Source organism: Camelus ferus, chromosome 9 (assembly GCF_009834535.1).
Source record: "Camelus ferus isolate YT-003-E chromosome 9, BCGSAC_Cfer_1.0, whole genome shotgun sequence".
NCBI lineage: Eukaryota > Metazoa > Chordata > Mammalia > Artiodactyla > Camelidae > Camelus > Camelus ferus.
In genome coordinates, this window is record NC_045704.1 from 78,121,516 (window position 1) to 78,132,977 (window position 11,462).

Genomic DNA, 11,462 nt, shown 5'->3' on the forward strand with positions numbered 1-11,462 from the left:
AACAAAAAGTAAAAGTGGGCTAAATATTCTTTGCTTGTTGGAATACCTAAAAGATGACTGAGAGAGTGTTTCTCATTTGGGGGCACATTGCATATGCTTAAATACACACACACGCGGAACCATATCAGAATCATTGATAATCTTTGTTTATCAGAAGTAGGCATGGGTTTTTTTAAAGATTGAGAAAATGCTGATCTAAGGAAATACATCCCCTTTTATGGAAGAGGAGTAAATTTCTTCAATTGAAAGTTTTTTTTTTCTTCCAAAAAAAGGGAAGGGGGGAGGGGAGGAGAAATGAAAAGAAGTAAGGAGAGATAACAAGGAAACAATTTGTTTACTAATATTCTTGCGTAATAAATAAAACTGGGAGGGCAGCACGGAGCTTGAAGAGAATTAGGCAGACTTTGCCAGTTACTATGTTTTACCAGCTGATTTTGGTTTTGTTTGTTTTTGTGGCTTCTTCTCCCTTTAGGCTATATCAGCTCTCCAAAGCTGGGAAGCTCTGTGTTCCAGCCATGAACGTCAATGATTCTGTTACCAAACAGAAGTTTGACAACTTGTACTGCTGCCGAGAATCCATTTTGGATGGGTAGGTTGAATTGTATAGTTACTCAAATTTATAGGGGGTTAATTTGGGTTGGGTTGTAGTGTTAGTGTGATATCACTAAGTTTTGTCCCTGGTCTTCCTTTGGCATTAAAAGTTTGTTAGAGGGGTTCTGTCTCATACTGAGCCCAGCCAAATTCCAGTTAGGGGGCATTGCCCCACACTTAATTTTCAGAGGGACTGTGTTTGAGCTAATAATGTTTGAGTTGAGCCCTTGTCTGTTTTCACAGCCTGAAGAGGACCACAGATGTGATGTTTGGTGGAAAACAAGTGGTGGTGTGTGGCTATGGTGAGGTAAATAGCTGGGCCTCGGTGTCTGAGTTTTCATGGACTTACTAGAAATGTTGAGTGAATGGGTCTTGTGCTGTCAGTGTGGAGTCACTGATGCACGGTTTAAAATATGCTTCTACATAAAAGTATTTGAAAATAATAGCAAAAGTCCTTTATTCAGATTTATGAATAGAGACACATAAAATGAATTGAGTTTTCAGATTTCACCACTTTTCTTTTGGAGTGGAATGTTGGCATCATTTTCCCCCAGTAATAACAGTAATCTTTTATGAGGCTTAATTCAAGTAGATACGTAGCATTTTAGCTCCACGAGTGACTTGCAATGGAGTGAAGTATAGAATCTGAAGTAGCATATAGTTTATTATCTCTAAACTAAAATAGGTAGCAAGAGATTTTATTTATTGTCATCAACAATGACCCACAGAAGTTCCTGAGCTCCTAGGCTGTCCATGTATTAGATTCTTCACAAATGAGAGTTATCAGGTTTTCCTGGAATAAGAAACTAGATGTTACAGTTGCTCTTCTTTGGTCCTGTTTCCCTAATAGTAACACTTACCTCCGTGATCTCTTTTACTATCCCAGGCTCCAGCCCTTGCTATGAAATATGAAATGTCTGCTAGATCACTCCTCTGACTAAGGGTTACAACATAACAGGATCTGTTTCTCCTCTGTTGGGTTGGAGCATCCTTGCAAGGATTTTAGCTAGATGGTTGATGATTTTAGGGAGGTTAATTCCAATCTCCCAAAGAGCCTGCCTGCCCAAATACCCATGCCTTAGTGGACCTGACTTCTTTCTTATGCTCTGCAGGTGGGAAAGGGCTGTTGTGCTGCTCTCAAGGCTCTTGGAGCAATTGTCTATATCACAGAAATTGACCCCATCTGTGCTCTGCAGGCCTGGTAAGAACAGAGTGGTAATACAATTAGATTCACTCCAGGTACTTTATGTTTCTGGGCATTCATGATTGATTATATTAACTATTCTTTGCGGAAATCTCAAAGGAGACTAGGATTGCTCTATTCCCTCCATTATAATCCTAGGGCACTCCTAGAGCTTCTTGGTATTTTCCCTTCCTGGATGGAATCTTGGGGAGTCTGAAGAGGCCAGTGTGTGTATAGTTTAGCACAGCTGGTCACTTGTCATCCCAGTGAGGTAACACTGGATCTGACTTTTTTAGAAAGGAGTTTAGTTGTCTCATTTTGTGACCAGCTTCTGTCCCACTGCCTCCTTGCTTTTTCGCTCATAGTGTTTCTTCCTTTTCTTCCAGCATGGATGGGTTCAGGGTGGTAAAGCTAAATGAAGTCATCCGGCAAGTTGATGTCGTTATAACTTGCACAGGTTAGTATCAGCGCTTTGGTGTACGCGGAGGAGTGTTAACTCTGAGGTTAAATCTTCAGAATGGTCTAATAGGCTTTCATATAAAGTAGGTAAGAGCTTTGTTCTGTGTAAAAGTCTGAGAACTAGAGTAAGCTGTCAGAGCCTTAACATATTTTTCAGAACAAAGAGCCTTTTTCCTTGATGGCTTTATATACTACTCAATCTTAAAACCGAAGAACTGAGCCTAAAGAGCGGTTATGCAATGCACATTTCCTTCCTTAAGATGTATACATGCTTTTTGATGCCAGCAAACCTCCTCTCTCCCATATTCTAACTGAAAGCCAGTGCAGTATCTTTGTCCCACAGGATCTCTTTCCTCAGCCACTCTCCTTTACTTTTAGGAAATAAGAATGTAGTGACACGGGAGCATTTGGACCGCATGAAAAACAGTTGCATCGTATGCAATATGGGCCACTCCAACACAGAAATTGATGTGGTAAGGCTTCTCTTACTGATGTGTTGCTAGGTCTTTTTTCTCTTCCTTCTGTTATAGCCAGTCCCCTGTGCTCTCTTCTTTTCAGACCAGCCTCCGCACTCCGGAGCTGACATGGGAGCGAGTGCGTTCTCAGGTGGATCATGTCATCTGGCCAGATGGCAAACGCGTCGTCCTTCTGGCAGAGGTGCACACACACACAGGGTTTGGGCTGTGCAGCACAAGCAGTGTGCTTAGAGCCATTAGGGAGGGGCGGTAGGGGAAAAATATTCTGCCTGTGTTTCCCTGTACCTGCCTTTGGATAGAGGTATATTTCTCAAATGGTCTGGTCCCCAAAATAGAATCACTTAAAAAATACTTACTTTTTACTAAGTAACATACTACTTCTGGACCACAGCTGATTCTTCAGCTTGTTAGACTCAGATGGACTTGCAGAAACTAAGATAAAACCTGGAGTCCTGATCTGGAACTGTAATTCTTCCTCTACCAGCTGAGTCTGGAGGGGTATAAAGTCCTTCCCTGCACTTGCTGGACCTGCAGCATTGGAATCTGAGACAGAGGGATAACACAGCTCATCCCAGCGTCTTGTTTCAACTTTTCAGGGTCGTCTGCTCAATCTGAGCTGCTCCACAGTTCCCACCTTTGTTCTGTCCATCACAGCTACAACACAGGTATGTGACAAAATGCCTGCATAGCCTGCACTGAGATTACTGGAAATGGTTCCAGTGAGAGTGGAACCAGCCGTCCTCCTATGTTCTTATCAATGTGTTTTCTTCAAGTCACAAGTTGTCAAAATTTAGGCTTTCTTAAGTATAGAAAATAATCATTATTCAGACAGAGTCAGTGTTTGTGTGCCTTTGAGTTGGCTGTTTTGATTGAGAATATAGTGTTCCAGCTTAGCTGTAGTTATTCTATTCTCTTATCAGGAACTACACAAAAACACCAGCAAATTTTCTTATGATGTGTGCTGGTGTTTATTACAGTCTGAGTCCTGGGTGCTGTCACTATGGTACATCACTGAGTATTAACCCCAAGTCCTTGTTAAATCTACTTTTATTTTAATGTCCCTAAGAAGTGTTTTTGTGTTTTCTGATTCTCTTTTCCCATCTTAGGCTTTGGCACTGATAGAACTCTATAATGCACCTGAGGGACGGTACAAACAAGATGTGTACTTGCTTCCTAAGAAAATGGGTGAGTGAAAACAGTAGAAACCTATATTTATCCCCAGACTGGTACATGGTTTGGTAAAATGAAGATCATGAAAAGCATTGGATTTAGAGTCAGAGTTCTGATCCCTATTCTACCACTTAATGGGTTTTGAACCTCGGGACAAGTTCTGATCTCCACGAGCCTCAGTTTCTTTATCAGTTAAGTGAGAATAATGCTACATATATTGCAAAATTAGAGTAAGAATTACAGCTGATGAGTAAAAGTGCTTTAACACAATGGTTTAGGATAAATGCTCTTACTCTGAGTAGCTTTTTAAAGTTCAGTAAGCTTATTACTACTGATTACAGTCAGGGACCAAAATAAGAGAAACAGAAACAAACACAGGTTTTATTGTCCATCTTCTGTGAGATAGGCAAACAATCGCCTATCATTCCGGTGGTCAGTTGTGTTGCGTTCATGTGACATAATACATCATCTTTAGTTCTTTACCTCTCTGAATAATGGTGCCAGCCTCCCATCTCTCATTGGTTGGCCCAAATTCCTGTCCTGTTAAAGCTAAAAGACTTCTTTCTCTTGTCCCTTCCAGCAGTTTACCTCAGATTGTTTTATTGTTATTATTAGCTATTCATATTCATAAAAGTAAAAGCCCAGGAAGCTTATCTATAGGAAACTAATACATTTGTGCCAGCTGCCTTAGAAATCCATGATCCTAAGATTTGAGGTCTTTATGGATCTTATCCTAAATAAATGTTAATGGCTCAACTCTTTTGAGCTTACTGGTATCCACTTTGATTCATAATTTGACTGTAATTCAGTTAAGGATGCTGCAGGACGGTGAGAATAGTACATGATAACATGGTATGTTGGCCATTGAGGTGAACCCAAAAGCTTTGCCAGAGAAGAATGGGGAGATACAAGTCTGCCCCATTTTGTCACCCCGGCACATGGCTTTCTAAATGCACTCTGTATGTACTGAGAGAAACAACTCAAAGGCAACTTTGAGGGTTTTTTAAATTAAGCAAATATTTCAAGTTGTAGATTCTTTCAAAGTTGTTCCACCCCTTTTCCTCTTTCTCAAAAAGCTTCGAATGAAAATAGGGGAGGTTATGCCCTGAGAGGCATATTTGAAATGGAGTCTGCTCCCCTGCTGCTTTGTTCTTCCTAGATGAGTACGTTGCCAGCTTGCACCTGCCATCATTTGACGCCCACCTGACAGAACTGACAGATGACCAAGCAAAATATCTGGGACTCAACAAAAATGGGCCATTCAAACCCAATTATTACAGGTAATCTAGGGGAAAGCAAATGAAAAGCTCTTTTCCCCAGTATTAAGCCAAGCAGGCTAGCTAGCCTTCTTAAATAGTGTATAGGTGATTTTTTTACAGAGTATAAGAACTCTGCCCAAACTAACAGGGTAGACAGAGAAACTGTTTATCTAGTAGTAGATGTAAAGAAAATAAGTGTTTTCTAAGATTTTGAAGCTTGAGCCTCACCCCCAGAGATTCTGAAACAGTTAGTCTAGAATGGGGCCCAGGGTTATTTTGTGAAACTTCCCCAGATTATTTTAATGTATTGCTAGGGTTGAAAACCACTGACTTATATTATTAGAGAGCAGGAGGTAAAGCTAGAGGTGGCGTTGTTGGAAGCTCTGTGGACGCACAGGGAGAAAGGATCCTGAGGAAATGGCTACAAGAGTCCCCAGCCTGGGCAGGGGAAGGACCCTGGAGAATGTTCTCTGTTTCTGATTCTTCTCTTAGAATTCTCATGTGGAGGACACAAGTGCTAACTGATCAATCTCTTTCTTTACAGATACTAATGGACCATATTACCAAGGACCAGTCCATATGACTCTAAAAGAAATATTTTTTAAGATAACTTTTGATTTCTTCTTATTCCTTTCCTCTTGATTTTTTTTTTTTCCTATAATTTCTTTCTTGTTTCTTCATCTCATTATCCAAGTTCTTCACACAGGAACTTGCTTCATGGCTCTTTAGATGAAACTGAAATTCAAGGTTTCTCACCCTAGTCACTAAAGAAGGATTTTACTCTCCCAGCCCAGAAAGGTGACTCTTTCTTTACCATTTCTGGGGACGATATAGTCTTAATTGGGTACCTTATTAACAGGAAATGCTAAGGTACCTTCTATGTGGAACAATCTGCAATGTCTAAATTGCCTTAAAAGAGCCCATTTCTTAGCTGCTGAAATCAGTGTTCTTTCACTTCTTCAGAGGAGCAGGGATGGTACCTACCAGTCAGGTAGGTTAGATGTAGGTGGTGCATGTTAATTTCCCCTAGATGCTCCGCGCCCTGTTTCCTGTGTAAAGGCGGTATGTTTGGTTCAGAGATGTGTACTAGTGAGTGTTGCTTGTTAAGGTCCAGTAGGCCCACTTGAATTTAGTACAGCCCCTCCTTCACTCCCACCAGACCTCATTTTTTCAGGTTTTTAACCAGACTGCAATCTATTAAGTTGAATTTTGTCCCCTAGCATTTATTTGTTGTATTTAAAAAAGAAAGAAAGAAAGAAAAATGTTTAGTCTTAATACTGAGAAGCTGGTTGGGTGGTTAGTTACCAATTTATCTTTTGAACTTTTGGAGCTAAAAATACAGAGTTGAGTCTAGAGACATGCTGATCTCAAACTCTGATAATTTCTCTGTTTCTAGCCCATAGTTTATAGCATTAATAAACTGGGGCCATAATAGCAAATTTTATCAGCTCTGCCCCATACAGCTTGGGCTGAAAGCAAATTTCTTGAGCCATTACTCAGTATAAAGCACTGAGCTCTATCTTTAGGATTTATCCTTCAAGAGCAGATTTCTGGTCTGCTGTGCTTCTGCAGTTTAAAATATTTAAAGGGATGAAGATGTGGATGGGAGGAGGAAGTATAAATTGTGCCAGGGTGAGAGAAATTAGCTCCATATAACTTGTCTGGGACTTTAGGCCCCATAGAACATTAGTGTTACACAAGCGGTACCACTTTTGATTGACACATGTCACAGAAAGTTTTTGAACTAAGATATTAAAAGGCAGTTTGTGCGTAGAGAAAGTAATCAGTATCTCCTGGCTCACACTCTGAAAGAATCCTCAGAGAGGTTCTCTCAGAGATGTATTCCCATGCCATGCACCCTGCTTACCAGCATTTCTGCATGGTCAGATGAGCTTGATGCTCATGAGCTTTAAGTGTATAATTATCCAGGATTCTAAATCCTCAACTTCTTCTAGCTTGTGATCCTTCAAAGCTGGGTCGGACATTAGTGCTAGATACTAGAAATTTTCATTTCCCTGTTGCCAGTGATCAGAGAGACAGACATTAAAACAGGAATATAAGGAAGGAAAGCTTTTCACTCTGTGACTTCTAGAAGGAGACAGTGATCTTGCCAAAATTTTTTCCCTTTCCTCTCCCCACCCAGCCCCTTCCCAGTCCTTGCCGATGTGACCATGCTTTCTTCTCTTAGATGCTAACGGTTCAGGCCCTTTTTCCCAGGGTATTTAACCAGCCAATCAGAACACCACATCCTTTAGGAAAGGTAACCTGGCAAACAGTGGTATCCATGGCGTCAGCTCTGTTTGAGGGAAGGAGCCCAGGTCCTGCTGCCCCCTGACCTGCCCCTACTCCCTTTTCTATTACTGTGTCCATAGGAATACTAGGTTAGGGCTCCATCTCTGTCAAGCCATGTAACAAATGACACTGGGAAATGTCTGGCATCAGAGGGAGCGTGTGGAGAGCAACTTGGGAGGAACAAGTTTATTTTGTATTGAATGATTTTTATTGAATGCAATATTAATCCTTGCAGATGAGCAATAATCATTAAAGTCAATTAAAATAATAAGACTTTATTGGAAGCCTGTGTCATTCTTGATTGAACAGCAAAACTTCATTACAACCTGTTTCCTAAGATGGGACAGGTCATGGGCCAGTCAGCAGTATCTAATAGAGATTTGTTGTGGACCTAATACGTAGAGGAACAGGCTGGATACAGTGTTCTTCAGTAACATCTTAAGTTTTGTATGCCTCCTCGGTGCCAAGCATTGGGCCTAGGCACTTTCACTCTAAATTCCTTCAAGAAGTGACTTGCTGCTTAATCTTCAGGGCTCCTCACTTACATAATCCTCTTATAAGACCCTGTACCTTAAAAAAAAATGCCTTCAAAGTTATGTAAGCTTCAACCCCCTCTTACACCTGTATCCATCTCTGAATTTGTCTTCATGTTATCTCATTTAACAATGTATCTGTTAATATTGCTCAAAAGTAATACCTTGTCTGTTTTGTTAAATTGATCCCAACCAATGTTGATATTTTCAGTGTAGACCGGTAAAATGAGTGTTTTTGATTCTGTGAAGCTTTATTATCCATGCATATAAATCCAAATTTAAGATAAATTTCACATTGCCTAATTGGAGATTTAAACATTTTTTTTTAGCTGCCTCATAAATCTATTTGATAACTTTACAGTTTATTAAGTTATCTGTTATGGTAGATGGGAAAATATCTCAAAGTTAAATATTTGACTATAAAGAATTTAAATGAAATGTTGACCCTGCAGTCTCATAAAACCAATTCTTCACAGTGATTTTTATTACCTACCCATGTGCCTAGGATATGTTTTAGATGTTTAGGATGTATCAGCTGAAAATCAATATCTCTTCCTTTGTGTAATTTACATAAAATCTCAGTAAGACTCAGACTTCCCCTTCCCCTTTTTCCTTTACCCACAATTCTACCATTAGATAGGGCAGAGCAAGCTAGGCATCCACGTGGGTTCCCAGCCTGGTGTGTGTGGGTGGGAGCTGGGGATGTGGCCTAGTACCAGGAGTCATTCTACACTTGGAATGGGGAGGACATCCATGCAAGGGAGGGGTGGCAGTGGTGGATTGGGTAGGAACAGGGAACTTGATTAAATAAGCAAAAATGCTAAGGATAATGGAAGCCAATTCTCTCATTTTTAGAGGAGGTATTATAAATTAGAATGGAAAAAGACTACAATAAACTGGAGAAATGGTTGGTTCCATGGCAGGGCAGGAGAGATGAACAAGGGAGTCCTCAAAAAATGATTGCATGTTAAAAGGACACAGAAGGCAGCTTTAAGGGGCTTATACTGAACAAATCTGGAATAATCTGAACATCAAAACAATGACATAAATCATTGAATAAAATAGGAAACTATGAGCATACTGATAGGAATGAATGAATGATCTAAAGTGGAGAGGCTGGCAGAGTTCACCTTAAGTGAACAAAATGAACAATAATAATGGGAGAAATCTACACCTTCTACCGCTTGATAGGATGCCTTGAGAAGAACACAGCATCCCTTCTGTGATATTTCTGCCACAGATACAAAACCTGACTAATCATGAGGAAATGTAAGAAATCCAAATTAAAACTCGTTTTACAAAATAACAGGCCTATAGTCTTCAAAAGTGCCAAGGTCGCCAAAGTCAAAGAATGACCAAAGAACTGAAGAGACTAACATAATAACTAAGTGAAATGAACTGGACAATTTTGCTGTCAAGAACATTAGAGCAATTGGTGAAACTTGAGACTGGGGACTAGGTAGTAACATCAGTGTTAATTTCCTGTGTAAGGGCTGACCTGTAGTTATTATAGAATATGCTTGCTTGTAGAAAATAAACACTAAAGAATTAGGGAGTGGTGGGTCATCAGGTCAATGACTCACTCTCAGATGGGTCAGGAGAAGACTTCGTAATGTACTTGCTACATTTTTTCCTTATTGGAGTATTTATTTATTTTCTAATTGAGGTATAGTCAGTTTATAATGTATCAATTTCTGGTGTAGAGCACAGTGTCATACATGGATATACATAGATTCATTTTCATGGATTTGGTTGTTTTTAAATCACAAGTTACCACACATACTCATTACTGATTCCTCTATTGCAGTGCATAAACACCAAACAAAAGGCCAATTCTTTTCAATGCTTTTCATGCCTTTTTGTTCCTATCTGGGCAAATTACTTCTGAAGGACCAATTTAGAGGTGTTTTCTAGTCAGGGGAAGTAATAAGGAGCTGAAGTTGAACTGAGCACAACCTTCTCTGAGGTGAACTAGCTCTCACTGCTTTTATGCAAGTTTGCCAACGAAGGGGATGGATTTATGTAATTTTTTTTTCAAGGAAAGACTGATTTATCTCAAGGCTAATGGTAATACATGATAAGGAGGAAACTCTCACACATACCAGCACTTGTGCCTTTTTCCTGTGGATTCCTGTGGATTTCCTAATCTCTAGTAAATGAGCTCTTCGCTCTTTTCTAATTTTCCTCTCAAAATCAAGTGAATCATATGAAAACATCACTAAATAATATGAAAATGGAGATGCAGCAATCCCTACCATTTTTTTCCAAAAATAAATATAATATTTATGTTCAACTGATTTTTAATTGAATTTTCTTTTTCATTGTGAAAAAATACACAACATAAAATTTGCCATCTTAAACATTTTTAAGTGCACAGTTAAGTGGTATTATATACATTCACATTGATTGTGCCATCATCACCACCACGCACCCCCATAACTCTTTCATCTTGTAAAACTGAAACTCTATGCCTAGTAAACAACAACTCCCCATTCCCTTCTCCCTCCAGCCCCTGGAAACCACCATTACACTTCCTGTCTCTTAAGAATTTAACTTCTCTTAAGTACCTCATATAAGTGGAATAATATGTATTTGCCTTTTTGTGATTGGCTTATTTCATTTAGCATGATGACTTCAAGGTTCATCCATGCTCTAGCATATTGCAGAATTTCCTTCCTCTTTGAGGCTGAATACTACTCAATTGTTTATGTACCATACTTTGCTTATGCATACACCCATCACTGGACATGGGTTGCTTCCACATTCTACCTATTGTGACTAATGCCACCAAGAACATGAGTGTACAAATATCTCCTTAAGACCCTATTTTCAATTCTTTGGGGTATATACCCAGAAGTGGAATTGCTGGATCATATGGTAAATCTGTTTTCAGTGTTTTGAGAAACAACCAAACTGTTTTCCACAGTATGTATACCATTTAACATTCCCATCAACAGTACACAAGGGTTCCAGTTTCTGCATATCTTTGCCAACACTTGTTTTCTGGTTCTTTGATAGTAGCCATCCTAATGGGAGTGAGGTGGTATCTCAGTAGTTTTGATTTGTTTCCCTAATGGTTAGTGATCTCTTCATGTGCTACTGGTCATTTGTATGTCTTAGGAAAAATGTATAGTCACGTCCTTTGGACATTTTTGAATACTGTTTTTTTGTTGTTGTTGAGTTTTATGGTTTCTCTGTGTATTCTGGATATCAGTTCCTTATCAGATATATGATTTGCAGATATTTTCTCCCATTCTATGGGTTGCCTTTTTACTCTATGGGTAGTTTCTTTTTATGCACAAAATTTTTAAATTTTCAGTCATGCCAATTGTGTTTCCAGGAATTTGTCCATTTCATGTAGGTTATTCAAATTTTTGGTGTACAGTTATTCATAATACTCTTACAATTCTTTTTATTTCTGTGGAATCCATAGTAATAGCCCCACTTTCATTTCTGATTTTAATAATTTGAGTCTTCTCTTCTTTTTTTGAAGTCCATC

General features: G+C 39.3%; 1 protein-coding gene across 3 annotated transcripts in view; it reads left to right on the forward strand.

The window, feature by feature from the left end:
• Nucleotides 1-7,708, forward strand: part of AHCYL1 (adenosylhomocysteinase like 1) — a 36,933-nt gene extending 29,225 nt beyond the window's left edge. For all 3 annotated transcript variants that reach the window (XM_032487283.1, XM_014567803.2, XM_032487282.1), the window contains exons 8-17: nucleotides 473-589; nucleotides 835-898; nucleotides 1,704-1,792; nucleotides 2,161-2,231; nucleotides 2,612-2,706; nucleotides 2,792-2,890; nucleotides 3,306-3,374; nucleotides 3,816-3,894; nucleotides 5,039-5,159; nucleotides 5,683-7,708. In XM_032487283.1, the coding sequence (XP_032343174.1) occupies nucleotides 473-589; nucleotides 835-898; nucleotides 1,704-1,792; nucleotides 2,161-2,231; nucleotides 2,612-2,706; nucleotides 2,792-2,890; nucleotides 3,306-3,374; nucleotides 3,816-3,894; nucleotides 5,039-5,159; nucleotides 5,683-5,689 (811 nt within the window). In that variant the 3' untranslated portion in view covers nucleotides 5,690-7,708. The remainder of the gene's footprint in view (nucleotides 1-472; nucleotides 590-834; nucleotides 899-1,703; nucleotides 1,793-2,160; nucleotides 2,232-2,611; nucleotides 2,707-2,791; nucleotides 2,891-3,305; nucleotides 3,375-3,815; nucleotides 3,895-5,038; nucleotides 5,160-5,682) is intronic.
• The last annotated feature ends 3,754 nt before the right edge of the window (nucleotides 7,709-11,462 follow it).